Source organism: Macaca thibetana, chromosome 6 (genome assembly GCF_024542745.1).
Source record: "Macaca thibetana thibetana isolate TM-01 chromosome 6, ASM2454274v1, whole genome shotgun sequence".
Classification (NCBI taxonomy): domain Eukaryota; kingdom Metazoa; phylum Chordata; class Mammalia; order Primates; family Cercopithecidae; genus Macaca; species Macaca thibetana.
Window position 1 is genome coordinate 22,823,876 of NC_065583.1, and position 21,991 is coordinate 22,845,866.

Consider the following 21,991-nt stretch of genomic DNA (forward strand, 5'->3'; position numbering starts at 1 on the left):
CCATCAGTCTGCTGTATTCAGGAGACCCATCTCACACGCAGAGACATACATAGGCTCAAAATAAAGGGATGGAGGAAGATTTACCAAGCAAATGGAGAACAAAAAAAAGCGGGGGTTGCAATACTAGTCTCTGATAAAACAGACTTTAAACCATCAAAGATCAAAAGAGACAAAGAAGGCCATTACATAATGGTAAAGGGATCAATTCAACAGGAAGAGCTAACTATCCTAAATATATATGCACCTAATACAGGAGCATCCAGATTCATAAAGCAAGTCCTTAGAGACTTACAAAGAGACTTAGACTCCCAAACATTAATAATGGGAGACTTCAACACTCCACTGTCAACATTAGACAGATCAATGAGACAGAAAGTTAACAAGGATATCCAGGAATTGAACTCATCTCTGCAGCAAGCAGACCTAATAGACATCTATAGAACTCTCCACCCCAAATCAACAGAATATACATTCTTCTCAGCACAACATCGTACTTACTCCAAAATCGACCACGTAATTGGAAGTAAAGCACTCCTCAGCAAATGTACAAGAACAGAAATTATAACAAACTGTCTCTCAGACCACAGTGCAATCAAACTAGAACTCAGGACTAAGAAACTCAATCAAAACCGCTCAACTACATGGAAACTGAACAACCTGCTCCTGAATGACTACTGGGTACATAACGAAATGAAGGCAGAAATAAAGATGTTCTTTGAAATCAATGAGAACAAAGATACAACATACCAGAATCTCTGGGACACATTTAAAGCAGTGTGTAGAGGGAAATTTATAGCACTAAATGCCCACAAGAGAAAGCAGGAAAGATCTAAAATTGACACTCTAACATCGCAATTAAAAGAACTAGAGAAGCAAGAGCAAACACATTCAAAAGCTAGCAGAAGGCAAGAAATAACTAATATCAGAGCAGAACTGAAGGAGATAGAGACACAAAAAACCCTCCAAAAAATCAATGAATCCAGGAGTTGGTTTTTTGCAAAGATCAACAAAATTGACAGACCGCTAGCAAGACTAATAAGAAAAGAGAGAAGAATCAAATCGACGCAATAAAAAATGATAAAGGGGATATCACCACCGACCCCACAGAAATACAAACTACCATCAGAGAATACTATAAACACCTCTACGCAAATAAACTGGAAAATCTAGAAGAAATGGATAATTTCCTGGACACTTACACTCTTCCAAGACTAAACCAGGAAGAAGTTGAATCCCTGAATAGACCAATAGCAGGCTCTGAAATTGAGGCAATAATTAATAGCCTACCAACCAAAAAAAGTCCAGGACCAGATGGATTCACAGCTGAATTCTACCAGAGGTACAAGGAGGAGTTGGTACCATTCCTTCTGAAACTATTCCAATCAATAGAAAAAGAGGGAATCCTCCCTAACTCATTTTATGAGGCCAACATCATCCTGATACCAAAGCCTGGCAGAGACACAACAAAAAAAGAGAATTTTAGACCAATATCCCTGATGAACATCGATGTAAAAATCCTCAATAAAATACTGGCAAACCGGATTCAGCAACACATCAAAAAGCTTATCCACCATGATCAAGTGGGCTTCATCCCTGGGATGCAAGGCTGGTTCAACATTCGCAAATCAATAAACATAATCCAGCATATAAACAGAACCAAAGACAAGAACCACATGATTATCTCAATAGATGCAGAAAAGGCTTTTGACAAAATTCAACAGCCCTTCATGCTAAAAACGCTCAATAAATTCGGTATTGATGGAACGTACCTCAAAATAATAAGAGCTATTTATGACAAACCCACAGCCAATATCATACTGAATGGGCAAAAACTGGAAAAATTCCCTTTGAAAACTGGCACAAGACAGGGATGCCCTCTCTCACCACTCCTATTCAACATAGTGTTGGAAGTTCTGGCTAGGGCAATTAGGCAAGAGAAAGAAATCAAGGGTATTCAGTTAGGAAAAGAAGAAGTCAAACTGTCCCTGTTTGCAGATGACATGATTGTATATTTAGAAAACCCCATTGTCTCAGCCCAAAATCTCCTTAAGCTGATAAGCAACTTCAGCAAAGTCTCAGGATACAAAATTAATGTGCCAAAATCACAAGCATTCTTATACACCAGTAACAGACAAACAGAGAGCCAAATCATGAATGAACTTCCATTCACAATTGCTTCAAAGAGAATAAAATACCTAGGAATCCAACTTACAAGGGATGTAAAGGACCTCTTCAAGGAGAACTACAAACCACTGCTCAGTGAAATCAAAGAGGACACAAACAAATGGAAGAACATACCATGCTCATGGATAGGAAGAATCAATATCGTGAAAATGGCCATACTGCCCAAGGTAATTTATAGATTCAATGCCATCCCCATCAAGCTACCAATGAGTTTCTTCACAGAATTGGAAAAAACTGCTTTAAAGTTCATATGGAACCAAAAAAGAGTCCGCATCTCCAAGACAATCCTAAGTCAAAAGAACAAAGCTGGAGGCATCACGCTACCTGACTTCAAACTATACTACAAGGCTACAGTAACCAAAACAGCATGGTACTGGTACCAAAACAGAGATATAGACCAATGGAACAGAACAGAGTCCTCAGAAATAATACCACACATCTACAGCCATCTGATCTTTGACAAACCTGAGAGAAACAAGAAATGGGGAAAGGATTCCCTATTTAATAAATGGTGCTGGGAAAATTGGCTAGCCATAAGTAGAAAGCTGAAACTGGATCCTTTCCTTACTCCTTATACGAAAATTAATTCAAGATGGATTAGAGACTTAAATGTTAGATCTAATACCATAAAAATCCTAGAGGAAAACCTAGGTAGTACCATTCAGGACATAGGCATGGGCAAAGACTTCATGTCTAAAACACCAAAAGCAACGGCAGCAAAAGCCAAAATTGACAAATGGGATCTCATTAAACTAAAGAGCTTCTGCACAGCAAAAGAAACTACCATCAGAGTGAACAGGCAACCTACAGAATGGGAGAAAATTTTTGCAATCTACTCATCTGACAAAGGGCTAATATCCAGAACCTACAAAGAACTCAAACAAATTTACAAGAAAAAAACAAACAACCCCATCAAAAAGTGGGCAAAGGATATGAACAGACATTTCTCAAAAGAAGACATTCATACAGCCAACAGACACATGAAAAAATGCTCATCATCACTGGCCATCAGAGAAATGCAAATCAAAACCACAATGAGATACCATCTCACACCAGTTAGAATGGCGATCATTAAAAAGTCAGGAAACAACAGGTGCTGGAGAGGATGTGGAGAAATAGGAACACTTTTACACTGTTGGTGGGATTGTAAACTAGTTCAACCATTATGGAAAACAGTATGGCGATTCCTCAAGGATCTAGAACTAGATGTACCATATGACCCAGCCATCCCATTACTGGGTATATACCCAAAGGATTATCAATTATGCTGCTATAAAGACACATGCACACGTATGTTTATTGCAGCACTATTCACAATAGCAAAGACTTGGAATCAACCCAAATGTCCATCAGTGACAGATTGGATTAAGAAAATGTGGCACATATACACCATGGAATACTATGCAGCCATCAAAAAGGATGAGTTTGTGTCCTTTGTAGGGACATGGATGCAGCTGGAAACCATCATTCTTAGCAAACTATCACAAGAACAGAAAACCAAACACCGCATGTTCTCACTCATAGGTGGGAACTGAACAATGAGATCACTTGGACTCAGGAAGGGGAACATCACACACAGGGGCCTATCATGGGGAGGGGGGAGGGGGGAGGGATTGCATTGGGAGTATACCTGATGTAAATGACGAGTTGATGGGTGCAGCACACCAACATGGCACAAGTATACATATGTAACAAACCTGCACGTTATGCACATGTACCCTACAACTTAAAGTATAATAATTTAAAAAAAAAAAAAAAAAAAAAAAGAACTAAACTCCTGCTTGGTAAATGCTTTATTGGTTTTGTTCATTGTTGCTTCTTCAGTGTGTAGAATAATGTTTGGCACATGGCAGGTACATAGTGGGCTCACCACTTATTCCTATGACTAAGTGACTCATCTAAGATTATAAGCAAGTAAGTGGTGAGACTGGGGATCAAACTCAGGATCATCTGACTCTGGAATCTGAGCCATTGACCAATATGCCATTTTCTTGCTCCTGATTTCCATGTCCCTATGCCATAGCCCCATCGTTACAGAGCACACATGACAATCCTGTTTGTCTCATTCCCACCTAAAATGGCCAGTGAGGACACACACACAGAGAGCACCAGTTAAACACCAATGACACCCTAAAGAGTTGTCAAAAGTATCCCGATCCACAGAGGGAGGAATGAGGTTCAGATCACTTGTGAGCTTTTCATGTTTATCATGTGTCACTGTTCAGGAGACAGAGGCTAATTCTAGTTTCCAAAGATTTAAATTAGTTTAGCACATGTATCTGAGGATTTAGAAGTGTCCATTCTTGTCTTCCTGTTAAGAGCTAGTTTTGCCTCAAGCCTTAAAGTGTGAATGTAATTCCATTAACCACTCCTTTACTCCAGCAGTTCCACTCCATGACATCCTGTAGGTTCACACGTCCTCCATAATTTTTAATGAGTTATTTGGAATCTTTCAACCAGATAGAAGCTGGCAATCAGGCACATTTCTGAGAATATCGCATTCCATATCACTCAAGGATATTTTAAAGGACAAAGTTAAGAAAGACCTAACCGCTGCAGACCATTTTTATGTAAATAATACTTAAGCTGTAGTCAGTCACACAGGCACCATAGATTTGTACTGGAAGATATGAGGAGAGTCCAGGGAGAGGATGTAAGCCAGGACTGTGTATTGAAAGACCAGAGGCCAACTGTGTTGGCTCACACCTGTAATCCCAGCACTTTGGGAGGCCAAGATGGACGGATAACGAGGTCAAGAGATCAAGACCATCATAGCCAATGTGGTGAAACACCATCTCTAGTGACAATACAAAAATTAGCTGGGTGTGGTGGTACGCCCCTCTAGTGCCAACTAGTCAGGAGGCTGAGGCAGGAGAATCGCTTGAACCTGGGAGGCAGAGGTTGCAGTGAGCCGAGATTGCGCCCTGCACTCCGGCCTGGCGACAGAGCAAGAGTCTATCTCAAAAAAAAAATAATAATAATAATAATAATAATGAAAGGTCAGAACTGGGAGTGGGTGAGAACTGCACTATGAGTCTACAGGGTTCCCTTCAGACTTCCTTTTTTCTTAATTTGTCCTATGACCTTGAAGTTGTTTTAAACTCCTGGACCTTAGTTTTCCAAGCTGTAAAAGGAAGTGTTGGACAAATTTGGACTGTCATAACTTACACTGAGGACTCCTTTTATCATTTTCTCCTATGAACCTTCTATGATGACATATTTTTCAATCAAATTGCATTATTAAGAATCACATTCTCTTTAGAGTTCTTTAAAGTCATGTAAAACTGCTAGTTGAGAGCTTCTCATGTAGATGAGATAACCAGAGTTTCCATATGGAGTTGATAGGGTCCCAGACAAGGGAAAGTTAACTGAATATTTCAGTATGCAGACTTACTGTGGATGCTTTTATGATTCCCTCTCTGCAATAATGTCACCCATTATTACAGTCAAAAACTCTTATTTGGGAGCCACTAGATTAGCTGATCTCTGGGGTCTCTTGTGACTCTAATATTTGACGAGTCTGCAAAGTAGTTCAGCTGACAAGTGGAATGTAGAATGTAGACTATAGAGGGTTGAGGGTAGAAGTGTGATCAGTACCTTTTAAAAATATATAGAGTTTATTTTGTCGAGCAGTTTTAGGTTTACAGAAATATAATACCCTCTCAACCCCATCCCCATCCCCTACTCCCCAGTTTCCCTTATTATTAACATCTTGCATTAGTGTGATATATTTGTTACAATTGATGTGCCAATATTAATATATTATTAAAATCCATAGTTTTGTGAGTCGGGTGTGGTGGCTCATGCCTGTAATCCCAGCACTTTGGGAGGCTGAGGTGGGTGGATCGCATGAGCCCAGGAGTTTGAGACCAGTCTGGGCAACATGGTGAAACTATTTTCACAAAAAAAAAAAAAAAAAAAAAAAAAAAAAAAAAAAAAAAGCTGAGTGTGGTGGTGCATGCCTCTAGTTCCAGCTACTCAGGAGCTAAGATGGGAGGACCACTTGAGCCCAGGAGGCGAAGGTTGCAGTAAGCTGAGATCACACCACAGCACTCCAGTCTGGGTGACAGCAGGACCCTGTCTCAAAAATCAGTATCAATTAATTTATAGTTTACACTAGAGTTCACTGTTTGTGTGTACATTCTATAGGTCTGGACAAACACATGAACATATGCATCATTACAGTATTATACAGAATGGTTTCACTGCTCTAAAAATCCCCTATCCTTCACCCATTCCTCCCTCTCCTCTCCCAGACTCCTGGCAGCCACTGATCTTTTCACTTTCTTCATAGTTGTGCCTTTTCCAGAATGTCGTATAGTTGGAATCATACAGTATATAGTCTCTTGAGATTGATGTTTTCTTATTTAGTAACATGCATTTAAGACCCCTCTATGACTGTCTGTGGCTTGATAGCTCATTTCCTTAAATTTGCAAAATGATATTCTATTATATGGATTGCCAGTTTGTTTATCCATTGGTCCGTTGAAGGACATCTTGGTTGCCAATGCCTTTTATTTAGTTGAGTTTTTTATTCACATAATTTTAGGTTTACATGCAGTTATAGAAGTAATACAGAAAGATCCCATGTACCCATTACCCAGTCTTCCTCAGTAACATTTTGCAAAGTTATTTTTACAATATAACAACCAGAATATGGGCATTCATGTAATCTACCATCTTATTCAGCTTTCCCTTGTTTTACTAGTACTTGTGTGGGTATATTTTTAGTTCTATAAAATTGGATCATGTGACTAGCTTTGTCTAACACCACAGTCCATATATAGGGAATTTTCATCAGCACAAGGATGCCTCATCTTGTCCTTTTTTAGTAATCATACTCACCTTCTCTGTGTGTCCAAACTTCCTCCTGTAAGGATTGGATTAGGGACCTCTCTAATGGCCTCATTTGAAAGTAGTCAAAGCCCTATCTGAAAATATAGTCACATTCTGAGGCACTGGGGATCAGGCCTTCAATGTATGAATTTCTGGGGAAGGAACAATTCAGTCCTTAACATGCTGTATGTATCCCCTGGTTACTGGCTTTTTACCCTAACATAATTCCCTAGGATATCAATAGTTTGTTCCTTTTTATTGCTGAGTATTATTCCATGAAATGCTTCCCGGTGCTTTTCATTTCACGTACTTCAAGTTAATATTTTTAAAGCCTTGTGATTAGGTACCCTAAATTAATGCAAAAGTACAACAAGCAAAAAACAGAGGTTAGGAAGCATAGAACAGACTAACTTCAACACTAATTTCCTTTTACCGAGTTACCGTGTATCAGCATTAAAAGCCAAGATTTGGAATTTTTAAATAATCATTCAAAATTAACATGAGGCAGTGTTTATTTTTTGGAAGGAGGTACTTCACTGTCACAATATTCTAAATTTAAACTTTGAAAATATATTTATGGTCTAATCTTTGCTCTGATTCTGTGTTTGTTGGAGAAACGCTTAAAGATACAAATTTCAACGTGTTTGGTTGCTTTTTTCATAACCCCTTCGTCCAGACAAACTGCTGCTTTTGTTCATGTGATCTTCCACTCATGATCGAATTTAGCTGCTTGTATCTTTTTGAAAATCTGCTCATGAGAGAGAGGTTGTGCTTCATGAATCTTAGATAATAAAGTTAGGACATACTAGGTCTCCTGCATGACATGAAGGGAAGAGGGGCCGCCCGAGAAGAGATGGTGAGGAAGTACTCACCAATAACAAAACTCCTGAGAAACCCTCGTTGATGGGAAATACTGGGAAAACTAGACTGAAATGGTGAGACATCTCATTTACAGACTATTTTCAGAATAGTAAGGTTTCATTTAGTTCTAATAAAGCCTCAACTGTAACAGGCTAAGACACAGAGAGGGTCTAGAAAGCAACGTTATATAAACCAATGAAAACCATAATTCATGCAAGGCCTAAATGTATAATAATGTGTTACTGGCACAAAAGTCTTTAAAATTGTACGTTTGTGTGGAGCAGTGGACATAGAATAAATACTTTCCGTATCCTTTTATTTAAAATTACAGTGTACGCTGGGTCTTCTTTATGGTCATTAAGATGCTTCAGATTATCAACCCGACACATTCTTTTGAACTTCTTGTTTAACATCAGCAACAAAGTGACAACTACTACTCTGTTACTGCTACTGTTTATTGAGTGCTCCATGTGAACCAGGAACCATGCTGGCCACTTTAATTAATTTAATCCTCACAGTTACCTTATGAGTTAAGTATGGTGATTATTCCCATTGAGAGTCAGGGACACCGGGACTCAGAGAAGTTAACCTGGCCAAAGTCACATTAACCAGGAAAGCTTGAGAGCCAAGAATGAAATTCTGTGTCTAGTTCTTTCAAATTCTAAATAGAGGGGGATAGGAATAATACCTTTTAGGGATATCGATCCAGAAAAGGATATAACAGAGGAGATTCTGAACCACTGATATGAGCCAAGAAATTGAAAACATCAGTGTAAAATATCCAAAGTCCATGGGTAGCTAGAAACTTCTTTTCTGCCCTTCTCGTTCTCTGATAACAAATACTCTCAATTGGAAAGGAGGGCCCAGATGAGAAGTACCTTGGAACATGCTGAGTGTTAATCAGCATATCTCTAGATTGCCACATTAAGAAGCAAAGCCCCCTAATAGAAATTTCATCCCAAAAATATAGTGATAAAGTATATATGTATAAATCTAAACCTGTTTACATAGGCTGATATTTGTTTCAGGAGATATAACTTGGGCATCTTCAAGAATCAAGTGCACAATTTATTTCAAAACCATTCTAGAGCAGTGCCATCCTATAGAACATTCTGCGATGATAAAACAAATTCCCTGTTCACCATGTCCAGTGCAGTAGCCAATAGTTGCCTATGGCTATGAAACACTCAATGCAGCCATTGAGGCTCAGGAAGGGGATCTAAAATGTCGTTTAGTTTAAATTTAAATAGCCAGGCATTTGGCTTCTGTATTGGACAGTGCAGTTCTAGAAAGTAAAGGTGTAATTATAACAGATATCATGAAATTCTAAACATAGCTTTTCCTTCATATTCTCATCATCTGTTTCTCTGGGCAAGGGAGTGGAGAAGGGGAGAAAGAAGGAAAGGGTGGTTGTGTCCAAAGGTAAAATCATTTTTAATGTTTGTCTGTCTGAAATTTCGGCTGTGTTTTATTGACAAAATTGAGGAAGGTTGAAGATTTGGCAGGCCTGTCTGTCCCCTCGCCTGTGTGAATGTGTCAGCACCTCATTAATAATGTGTTAAACTGTAAAGGCCCTTTTCCCTCCTACTATGGGCCTATTTTTAAAGAACACTTCAGTACCCCTTTTGCATCTCACGGTGTTGTTTTTTTTTTTTTAATTTACAAGTTGCTCTGTGGATTAATTTTAGCATATGTTTTATTTAAATATATCCTGAATATTTCCAAATTGAAATGGGAGAAATTGTTTTGTGGTAGGGAAGTTGTGCTGTGAGTTTTGGAGGAATGTATTAGCTGCTCATTTTCTAGAAATTAAAAGTATGAAGATTCTCTGTATTATCTTCTCTCCAATTTTGATTGGCATTTCAGCCAAATGATTCTATCACACATGTGGCCCTGGTGGTTCTTCTCTTGCCAAGAAAAGAAAAACATATGGGGTATAGTTTTTTTTTTCCTTAACCGTTTTTGACATTTTTGTTCAATGTAGGATTAGATGACAGTGTCTTTGAAAGATACTGAGTATTTTAAGCCTTAAGTTTGTAGAGCTTGTGTCTTACAGGTGCATGGTGAATTATCATTGTTTTTTTTCTTCCTAAGACAGACATCTAGAATAACCACTTTCTGTATTTCCTGACACTGAAAACAGATACGGTTTGGGATTCCTTTTATAGTTTCTTCAGCTAACGACTCCAGTGACAGCTCGATTGTGGTCTCATAGTAAATCAAAATTTCTTTGAAAGACCCAGCTCTGTTATGTAATTGTAAGTCCTAAGAAGTCATCTCTCTAAAAAGAAAGGTGAATTTCTGTTGCCTTAAATAATATTGGCTTTGCCACTACATATGATAGTTTTTGAAGGCAAAGTAAGTAGACCGTTTTCTTCTTTTCTTCCTTCTTTTAAATTAACCTGTAAACACATAACCTGTGTTTACACATAAGGCTGTGTCAGATCTGGTTGGCCAATCATGAATAAAGAGAAGAACCACTCTGCAAACTTCTGCATCGAACGTACGTGTCATCCCCCAAATGATTTGTTCTAGATGGAATGTGGGGTTTCACAGTGGCTAAGGAGAATACTCTGATTCCCTTACTGAACTCTCAACTGTTTCCTATGCATTTTAATAAAGCAGATTCAGAAAACAAAATCAACCTTATGCTACTAGCATGAGTGATGTGTTCATAGCCTGCAATTTGTTGGCATCTTTGAGGCTCTGGGAAAGGAAATTCACCATATTTTGCCAGGATGCACTTAGGTCAACGAGGAGGACAGTGGAACTTTTAAGTATGGAAAGACTGGTGGGGACTGGGGTCCCAGCTGACAATTCACAGGCGTAGGCCAGGGCCCAGAGTTTTCCCCTCTGCCCAACTTAGCTGATGAAACATTAGTGTTGCACAAGACTCTTCAGAAGTCGATGCCCGCTTCGGCCAACTCGGAGAAAAGGCTTCCTCAGAAACTGAGGCCTCCATCTGTGCCAATCCTTGTAAGCGGTTCACCTCTTCAGAGGCTAATGCCTCTCAAAACCAAGAACAATTAAAGCGAGAGTCTTTCCAAGCAACTGGGGAATTGAGCAAAATAAATCAGAAATCCTCAGCCTTGGCTCTGGAGGCTCACCTCATTATGAGAGCAGATCTATTAGCCCTCTTGCCATTGTCTTTCATTTCTCAAGTGAGGTGATTCTAATTAAATTAATCTGCATGTCAATCTATCGGTGATCAATCAAAGAGCCTGAGGTTTCCCCTATGCTGCAGGGTGCTTGCGGCTGACAGGGGCTGATAATGGAGGAAGAAATAAACTGTCGAGCAAAGTTAATTAGTCAACATAATAGGTGGATTAAACGGGAGCGGGCTGATTGCTGTTTCCCGTGTCAAAGCATGAGGTGGGAGCTGAAGCTGCAATTACAGACAATTATTATATTTGGTTGTAAGAGGTCGCATGAATAAACATCTCTCTGTGGGTTTCAGTTTTAATCCCTTTCCCCATTTAATATAAGGAGAAGTGTAGGTCATTTCTTCTCATTGTTTTAGTCAAAGTTCTCTGAGACAGCATCTTTGCCTGTGTCTCTTCTGGCAAACTCGGTTCACAGTCACTTTATGAGATGGTTTCAGTGTCTAAATTATGCCTTGGGCCAGTCCCACCAGTTTTTTTTTTTTTTTTTTAATTTGAAACAGATCTAGGACCCTTAATTAGCAGGAATTTTTTGGGGTGGGGTGATGGTGATAGTAGTGAGGGGGACTTTGGTCTGATGAACCAAACTAATGTGGAAAGAAAAAAGTACAAGAAATCTCAAAAAGACACCCAGGAGAGAAAATGCATCCCAGCTCTTACTGAAATCTTTTTCATTTCTCTATCCTCTTAACCCTGACACAGTGGGGGGGGAAATATTTTAAAGATTCAAAAGATTTTTATTTGCATGATCAACTGTGATATCTGCTTCAGTGTCTAAACTGAAGGGTAATTTAGGTGAAACACAACCACCCTTGTGTAAAAAATATGCTAATAAAGATCCTCTTGTTAAAATTATGGTTAACAGTGTACCTTCTGCTGTATAACTATAAACTGTGCAATTTTACTTAAAACTGTATCAAAAGCGTTCCATGCCAAAGACCCACTCATCAATAGCTCCTCTTGTTAGACTTGTACAGCATAAGCACCAGTTATTATGTGAAATAGCTATGCAATTTTCTTCAGCTCCCAGCTGTTATTTATTTAACTTGAGTTTATTACCCACCACGCTTTTATATTAAAATGTTCATTCATTTCTTTCTTATGTCTCCAGGTCGTGGTGTCTACGACAGTCAATGTGGATGGCCATGTCCTGGCAGTCTCTGATAACATGTTTGTCCATAATAATTCCAAGCATGGGCGGAGGGCTCGGAGGCTTGACCCCTCGGAAGGTACGCCCTCTTATCTGGAACATGGTAGGCGAATCATTTTCATTGGTTGGCATTGCTACTTTAACTGTGAATATATTTGGTTTCTTTCTTCCACTCTACCACATGTTCTACTCTGTTTCAAATTTCAAAAGTCTTTTTGAATACGATTGGTCCTCCAGGGTTTTTTCTTTTCAACATATGATGCCAAATATTTAAAGACAGGAAAATATCTCTGAGGCCCATCTTTCTTGTGGGACCACTCTCTACTCTGGAAATGGCTAATATTGCCTCCTTTCAGGTTGAGAGAAAGAAGGAGGCCCGGACCATTGCTTTATTCTAAGCTCCCACTGGATTACAAAATAAGGAAAGGCCAATCCAAGGGAAAAATAAAGAGAGGCCACACAATTTGGTATCACAAAAGTTGTGATGTAATTGACCATTGAGGTTTTATAATGAACCCATCCTCTTTACCATCCTCCTGGTGTATCTCAGTGACTACCTGTTGAACTTCATTTGGAGATCAGGTTCAATGTCGAGGTGGGAGATGCTTTCTGAATATGAAGCCCAGACCAAATGTTCCTCCTGTGCCCTGTACCTAACTCTCACTTCTTCACCACGTGATAGAACTTGCTTTCTGTAGGTAGACTTTGGTAGGGAGAAATCACATTTGTCTTGAGAATTATGGCTAATCAGTAGTGCCTTTGAGAGGACTGAAGGAAACCAGATAAAAATTTGAATCAAGGAAAGTGAATGCCACTCAGAAGAACCATGGGTTGGGTTAGGGGCACGCCTGAATTTTTCAGTCCTGCATGTGTGTGTAATGTATCCACTGTTCCTCCTCTCCACTCATCCATCCATCCATCCATCCATCCATCCATCCATCCATCCATTCATCCATCCATCCATCCATCCATCCATCCATCCATCCATCCATCCATCCACCCACCCATCCAAGAATGAGTGACTGAGGCTTTACTGGGTACCAGTCACCATATTAGACTTTCTTCAATTGCCTCAAACTCTCAACCCATTTCCCTCACTTCCCTTTCCAGTTTGCTAGGTCAGCAAGATTCTTCTCAGAACGCTACCGCACAAATTATCACCTGATTGCCTGTTTTTTTCCATGGGCCAGGAGTTGACCATAATTCACAAGGTAGAAAACTCCCTTCTCTGCCAGCATCCCAATTTAATAAACACACCACTCTCATCATTTTTGCCTGGCTTTTTCCCCTGTGCTTATGGAACACATGAACTGTACTTTTTATTAATTAGCCAGATGTAACACTCTTAGAAGGGATTCTTCACCACATCCAGTTTTACAGTCTTTTTAAAGTAAACTATCATCTTTCAAAAGCTGCTTCTTTATGGTTTCATTAGTGCTGAGATGGATTGATATTACATTTTGCAGGAGGCCATTTCAAACACCTGCTCATGATTACATTCCTAGTTCCATTTCTGTACTTAAAATTATTCTGATCCTCACTTTACAGTAATGTTGTCTTTATAATACCCTTGGAGTCACTTAAGGCATTGTGTGACTAGAGGTGTTTAGGTGAAAGGAGGAGGAAAAATTAGGGAAATACAGTGGGCATGGTTTGGAGAGTGTTGCTTAAGGACTGAAGTTATGTTTTTGACTGTGGCTGGTTCGTTGCAATAGGTACTGCCCAATCTGGTGACAGACTTGACTGTCAGTTTGAAATCTGAGTTCACACTTTCAAAATACGCTTAGGCCACACCCAGCTCCTATTTCTGCTCTCGGGAAGCCAGTGAAAAAGCTCCTGACACCATGCAAATTATCCTTCCAACAAAACACCCAGAGCAAACATAGAATATAACCTGCTCTAAAGGAGCCCTCTAGGCAATGAGGATCAGTAACATTATTTTGCAGCATGATAAAGGACTAAGTCATGAAATAGGTACCAGGAACCCCAAATTCAATCCTTAGTTTCACTCTGGCCTCTATTTGACCTCGGACAAGTTGCTTTAGTTTTTGGGATCCTTGATATCCTCCTTGTTAAAATGAAGGTGATGATCTGTAGGAGAGTAAAAAAAATCTGTGCTTTGGGTGGGGGCAGGTAATGTAGATAGGGAAGTGGGCTGGGTGGAGGCTGAGAAGACAGGCACGTACACGCTCTGGTGCCCCCCGGCCCCAGCCAGTTGTTGCTAAGGGGAATGAGAGCCCAAGTGGGGCCAGATGTTCCAGTTTGGCAACAATGAATTTTTAATTGTTGGTAACTAATTACAAAATTTTTGGACACTGAAGGGAGGAGAGGGGGAAAAAAAGCCACTTAGAAGAATGCAGCCACAGGCCAACAGTTTGAGACCTCTGGATCAACACAGCTATAAGCTTCTTCCCAGCTCAGATGTTCCCTCTTCTAAGAGTATTAATATTTCAGTTGGGATATCATATTATTCTAAGTTTTAACGACAGCATTTTATTCACCTGCTTCAGTTTACGAGTCCACAAGTGGCCATATTATTATAAGATATTATTTAAAAAATGGTGACATTTCACTGTGTGTAAGTGGTTGGCCATCATTGGGGACATAGGTATGTCCTATTTCCCTCATCTAGGGGCCTTGACTTCACCTAAGCCTTACTTCACTTCTCTCCAGTGGAAAGAAAGGGTAGACATGTTCAAATTCTTAGTAATGACAATAACATAGAAATCTGCTTCTCTGCAGAATGAGTCAACTAACCGCACAAAACCACCCACTCATTTAGACACTTCAGGCTGACACATAAATATCTACTCAGCAAAGGGTGACTATTGAACTATTTCATTGGTAATGTGTGGGAGTGGACCTAGATGCTAATTCATGTTGATGTGAGGGTAATACTTTATTTTGCTGTTGAAAAGTTCTATTTCAAAATGCTCTGTTTAAAAGACTTCGAGAATCACACACCCTCATCCTTCTGTCTCTCTGCTCCCACCCCCAACAGCCTTCAAATAGCTACCGCATGGTGAGACCGCAAAGCATGTTCTCCTCTTGTGACCTGCGGGAACCTACGTTTTCCCCCATTCTGGACTTTTTATCATCTAATTTACAGGTAGCCTGAATTATTTTGGGCTATTCTGCAAATCTCTATTTATATCCTGCTTGTCAGACCATTGGAGGAAGTTTCCTTTTGTGGCTCACCTTTCTGCGTATAAGTAGAGACAGAGATCGTGCTTCACATTCATGCGTGGGCTTTCTTATGTGACCCGTGGACCCGCAAACCCCTGTGCTCTGATAAATGACCCTGTAATTCAAGTATGAGAGTTGACAAAGGCAAATTTATTTCATAGACTCTTGCATGGTCCAAAGATAGTGAATCCTGGCATGCTATAGATCGTGGAAAATGGTCTTCCCCTGTACTTTCTCTTCATTCATAAATACCAAGATTTTCTTTGGCTGGATATTTATGGGACCATTTAGCCTAGTGAGGTTTCTTCTTTAAGCAATAGCTTTATGGAAGATATACAGTTGTGGAGAGAGGCAGCCTCAAAATGTGACTGCTCTCTCGGTTCCAATTTTTGAAAAAGCATGGGCTCGGGATGAAAGGAGCTGAGTGGCTGCCACAAGGCTAAGTTCAGTGCTACCCTGTGTACTTGCCTTGTGTTCCAGTCATTTGGGCAAGTTCATGAAGACTGTGTTCTGGGGAGTCGTTGAGGGGCTTGAGGAGTGTTGCTGTTGGCATTGTTGTTACCCTGAGTTCCAGGTTGTGTTTACTTGAATTCAAGGCCAACTGTGGCATCAGTTTCTCTGTTTCTTCCCCCTGTGGCAAAATGCAGTGCCCTCACAGCACTGTGGTGCAGAGCCCCTGTCAGCTTGCATGTGCTAACACTTTATTATCTAATGATCTAATATGCAACAAGGCAAAGTGCCCATGCTCATCATTCTGACATACAATGCCGGGAGAAGTGACTAAATTACTTTATGTACCATTAGCGCTTGCAGCTATGGTGAACTCACTGGCAGCATTTATGCAAATGCGTGTGAATACACTCTAGTGGCTTTGTCAGGAAACCATCTGACAAGCAGTTTAAATGCTCATTTTTTAAAGGGGATATATGTATTTTTTTATTTTGGTGTGCATGTGTTTTTCTCCTTTCCTCTCTTTTTCTTTCCCTTCTCCCCTTTTTGGGCTATTGGAGGACTTGCCTCCTCCATGGTGACTAGAAAAATGTGAGCACGTTCCAGAGCTCAGCCATCAGTAGGAGCCCTTTCCAGGAGTGGGATTAAGTTCCCAATAGGGTATTCTTTAGATCTAGTTTCTTTTTTTATTGTTTTGAATGTGTACATCCTTCATATTTATTTGAAAAAAAATGGACCTATTAATCAAGAGTTTTTAGAATATAAACATGTTAGTGTTCATGAGCTCTGACCTGAGGTCCTACTTAGTGTTTTAGATCAAAGGCAGGTTCTTTAAAACATACTCACTTTTCAAAAATGAAAAATGATTGAAATTTAGCTTTTGTGGGCATCAGATACAAATCAATTAAATTTCCCTTCAAAGTTATAATAAAGACTGCAACATAAAACATAAATGGACCAAGATCTCAAGATAAATAAAAACCGTAGTGGAGTTTGTTCACACTCAAAATATTTTGAAGAATAAAGACTGATGATAGACTCACTGGGCCTATCTCCTGGCTGTGATTACAGCTCTGGAGAAATAGAGTCAGGTGTTCATCACCACCAGTGAATTCTGACCTTTTGGTTGTAGTGTCGCTTTACAACTGTCCCTGACAATATGGAGGTGTTCTTGATCTTTAGCATATGACCTTCTGTAATCCTTTTGATCCAGACAGAGGCAGTTTTTGCTTCTGTCAGTTGCCCCTGGGTATCCAGCACCGTTAACTTCCTGTGACCAGCTGCATCTAAATGTGTTTTTTGTTTGTTTGTTTGTTTTTATGTTTTTACGGAAATGTGGAGAAAGATGGTTTGAGCTTGAAGAGATTACCCCAAATTGAGTCAGTCTCTTTTCCCTTCTGTATAATACGGTCCTAACAGGAGGATAGAAGGAGGATCAGGCTGTCTGGCTGAAGAGCTGGATTCTAGTTCTGACTGCCATTAACTAGCTGTGTGGCCCTGGGAAGGTCACTTTGCTTCTGTGGGTCTCAGTTTTGTATGTCCAGTGAGAGTCAGGTAGGGTTCTCTCTAGGCTTCCTTTTAGCATGCACTATTTTGTGGTGCTCTGAACTGAAGCTATTGGCACATGACTTTCTGCAGGAGGTGACTTTGGAGAAATAGGACTTCCTGGGAACAGAGAAATCCACTGGTGCTTTCTAATAGAACCCTTCCTTTGGATCTCCATCCAAGGCATAAGGTGTCAGTAAGGTGGACTTGAAATCGCTCATTCATACTAAGCATGCACTACATGCCAGACATTAAGCTAGGAGCAGTAGGATAATGCAGACTTAATCCTTGCCTTCACAGAATATATGATGTGAATAGAGAGGAGAGGTACTAAGCAAAGTGTATGACAATGTAAATAGAGAGGAGAGGTACTAAGCAAAATTAGAGTGGTACATCAAAGGAGGACCACAAAAGCAGAGGAGAGTAATGAAGTGTCAGGGAAGCTTTCTTTGAGGAAATCTCATTTATGCCAAAACCAAAGAGATGAGTAGGTTTTTACTAGGTGTCTTAGTCTGTTTTCTGTTGCTTTAACAGACTGGGTAATTTTTGAGGAAAAGGAGTTTATGTCTTACGATTCTGGAGGCTGGGAAGTTCAAGGTCATGATGCCAGTAGTGGTGAGGGCTTCCAGGTTGCATCATCCCATTGTGGAAAGGAGGAAGGGCAAGCAAGTGTAGGTAAAGAGAGCTCACTTTTATAACTAACCCACTCCCGCAATAATGGAATTAGTCTGTTGAGGAGGGTAGAGCCCCCATGATCTAATCACTTCTTAAAGGTCCTACCTCTTAATACTGTTGAAACTGCAATTACATTTCAACATGAAGTTTGGCAGGGACATTCAACCATTCATCTATTCAAACCATAGCACTAGGCACAGGGGACAAAAAAAATTGCCAGGTATAGGAAACTGTGTGCAAGGGTTGTTTTGCTTAGGTGAATTCCAGGAACAAAAGGAGACTGAGAGGGCTCTTGTTGCTCCCAGGCAAGGGAGGAGTGGCAGGAGATGAGACTGGGGTGGCTGTGAGGGCTACATCATGCAGGCCAAAGTGGGCTGGTCAGGCCATGGTCTCGGTGGCAATTGTGAAGTGAGGGGGAGGTCAGGCAGGGCTTTGATGAACTCAGTTTCAATTACATGGACTCCTCAGATCCCGTGAAAGCCCAGGGCAAGATTGCTCAGACCTGCTTATAACTTCACTCTTCGCTGCTGGACTTTGGAAACTCACCAGGGAGTTGGCTGTGCTTTGGAGCTGTCCCCCTAATTACTCCTTATTGTATCAATAGTGCATGTGTTCTTTATAGAAAGTCAAACATTTTAAGTCCTTTTTCCTTTTTTTTTTTTTTCAGATGGCTTTGTATTATTGATTTAGTTTTTCGTAAGTGGCTTAGAAAGAGTGTATCTTTTGACATCTTTTTAAATGTGTGGAGACCCTCACCTTTTCAAGGTCTTTTGAGTGGAGGGCTGCTGCCTTATTTGACCCATTAAAATGTATATTACCACAACAAAACTTAATGAGTGAAAATAAACTAAAACAACAGAGAAAAATATACCCTCCCAAATTTCTCTGTCCCCTCCCACCAGGGGCAATGCCTGAGCGACAGCTCACACTAAGGGAAGTCACTGAAGGATGGAAGGTCATTTCTTTCACTCACCCTCATTTTACAGAGACCCAGAAAGTGGATATAATCTGCTCACACTTAAACATAGCTTGTTTCTGTCAAAATCCATTCAGTGCTCTTTGTACTTATCCATGTGCATTTCAGGGGTTGCATAGTTTCCTGGTCGCTGGATAAACATGCCAGGGGATTTGGGGTCCACCCCAATGCCTGTACATTTCATATTGGCCTAGCCTTGCCTCCAGTCTTTCTGGGATTCCCAGGATGCTGAGAAGAATGTCCGTAAAATAAATCCAGCTTCCTGATAGAAATGTACATTCAAGGGCAGATGTTGGATGATGCATAGCTTCCCACACAGCCAAGAGCCCTTCTGTGGCTAGTTTTGGTGCAGAATCCCAGCCAAGCCCGCTAAGGCAAGATCATCTTGGTGAAAGGCCCAGGCTAAGTAGGAAAATACTGATGTCATCTTTTGTGACTGAGGGTGGCATGTTACAATTTACCAATTTATTTTCCTACTTGAAAAAAAGAAGACAGGTGAAAGAGCAGAACATTAGGGTTAAGAATATCGAGGTGTGTCATAAAATAGAGCACTGAGACCCCAGATTTTCAGGTATCAAATCAGGGCTTTTACTTTGAGCAGTTGAGAAGATGCCTTTTGTCTTTCCTTGAAATAGGAAGGATGTGGTAAGTGGTCAAGATAATGCAGAAGGATGTTAGTGAAGACTGATTTCCAGTGTATTCCCTAAGTAATTCATAAAGCAGGTAACACCAGAGATCCTAACACTGGGGATGTGGTGGCCAGAAGGATCTCAGCTTCAGACAGATTGAAGAGTTCATGAGCAGGTGATCTATGTTCTGCTCATTTGACCATGGCACCACCGATAGCACTGATAACAAAGGAGAAATAGTGCTCAGACTTTGTTGCCATGCTTGACGGTAACCAGGCCAGGTGGTAATCTTTATTATTCTATTATTATTTACTACCACTACTGTTGTTTTTTTAAACTATTAGCATTTATGGATCATTTACTATATATACCAGCACCATGGTAACCATTTTACTTATCAAGTCTTCCAACAAATCTCATGATATATAATAATTATGATCCCCATTTTACAGATGAGAAAACCGAGGTTTAGAAAGAGTCAGTAACTTACTCAAAGCTGCAGAACTAATTAGAATTGGACCTGGAATTTGACCTTAGGTCTGCCTGATAACAGTGCTAAGAGTAATAACCATAAACATTCCCTGAGCCCTACTATGGCAGGCACAGAGTGCTATAGGTACCCTGTTGTAAAGATGAGAAAACCAAGGCTAAAGAAGAGGGTCAATAACTAGCCTAAAGTCACATAGCAATTAAATAGTAGACCCAGGGTTCAAACCCAGGAAGTTTGATGCTGAAGTCTGTACTCTCAACTATTGCTCTGGTACACTACAATATGAGAAATTCCTTCCATCTCCTATCCTATTGTTCTTATTTTTTTCTTAACACAATCAAGGCAATTGTGCTGGTATCTCAAATAGACTTTTTAAAAGTTAGCCCAGAGCATATCTTTTTTTTTTAAAATGGGGCACATCATGTGTATTTACTTTATAGTTTATTTTCCTTCAGAAACGTGAAGGAAATTTTTTGGCTGGGACACATTCTGCTAGTCAAATTTTAAAAAATGCTGATTTTATTGGATGACGAGTATATTTTCTATGGGGCTGGCAAGATAATAAGGATGCTGGTAATATTTTATTTATTTGCAAGAATGTTCTAACTCATCTCCCTAGAAATCATTTGTTGGCCATATGGGCTCTCTGGCACGTGTACAAGGTGTGGAGGAAGGAGTCCATGAGAAAATGATGAGATGATGAGTTAGGCAGCCGTTAGGATACTGAAGAGTTTGGGAACCTCATGCTAGAAATAACATGTGAAACTGATTTGGATATAGGGAGGCTAGTTTCTTATATGAATTTCTTGACAAACCTGTAAACTGTGGGAAATTTCCAGTATTTGGTTGGTTGAGCTAATAAATGAGTAAATCACACCTGACTTATTTTAATAAGCACAAAGTGTGGTGTGTTGTGTATTGTAGGGGGGATTTGGGGGCAAAGATTGTTGCTTTCTACTTATATTTTGGCCAGAAATGACAGAACTTTATTTAAAAACTTTTTTTTTTTTTTTTTTTTTTTTTTTTGAGACAGGGCCTTGCTCTGTTGCCCAGGCTATGAAGTGCAGTGGTGCAATCATAGCTCACTTTAGCCTCAGACTCCAGAACTCAAGCTATCCTCTCACCTCAGCCTCCCGAGTAGCTGGGACTACAGGTGCACTCCACCACACCAGGCTAATTGTTTTGATTTTGTAGAGACAGGGGTCACTATGTTTCCCAGGCTGGTCTTGAATGCTTGGGCTTAAGCAATTACATCCTTTTGGTCTCCCAAAGTGCTGGGATTACAGGCATGAGCCAGCCTGGTCAGAACTTTTTTAAGCCTAATTTTTTTTGTCTTATATTTGGTTACAAAAGCATCATAATCCCAATTGAATTGATTTGCCTAGTTGATTGTTTCAAACCAAGCTGTCTCTATATTTATCTGTCACAGGAGTTTCTCTCACTTGAGAATTTTAGAGGCTTCAAATGATGTTCATGGGCAAGTAAAAGCTTTGATGTGCTGTTCATAAACCTTCTTAAGATGAGATATTTAGGAGCAGTGGCCAGGGGTTGATTTCTGATTTTGAAATATGTTTGACCATTTTCAGTCATATATGCAAAAATAAATTAAAACCAAGCTCTGCCACTACCTTACTACATGACTTTGAGTATGTACTTTGATTTACCTGGGCCTCTGTTTCCTCATCAGTTAAGGTGGGTCTTGGAAGAGCCCTTCAAGCTCTGATTATTTGTTTTTTGAACTCAACTAATTCTGTGAGAGGTTCTTCTATCTCTTAAGGGGCTACACACCTGCAGCCTTGGAAAAGTGGCTACCGAAATGCCCAGGTGATGGTCATTCTAGGGAACGGA

At 40.0% G+C, this 21,991-nt stretch overlaps 1 protein-coding gene across 11 annotated transcripts in view; it reads left to right on the top strand.

Annotated features, from left to right (window-relative positions):
* The window catches only part of EBF1 (EBF transcription factor 1), a 411,481-nt gene that overhangs the window by 269,852 nt on the left and 119,638 nt on the right, over positions 1–21,991 (top strand). For 6 of the 11 annotated variants that reach the window (XM_050794789.1, XM_050794787.1, XM_050794796.1 and 3 more), the window contains exon 8: positions 12,154–12,295. In XM_050794789.1, the coding sequence (XP_050650746.1) occupies positions 12,154–12,295 (142 nt within the window). The remainder of the gene's footprint in view (positions 1–12,153; positions 12,296–21,991) is intronic. The other 5 variants (XM_050794794.1, XM_050794792.1, XM_050794793.1 and 2 more) reach the window with 1 other exon arrangement.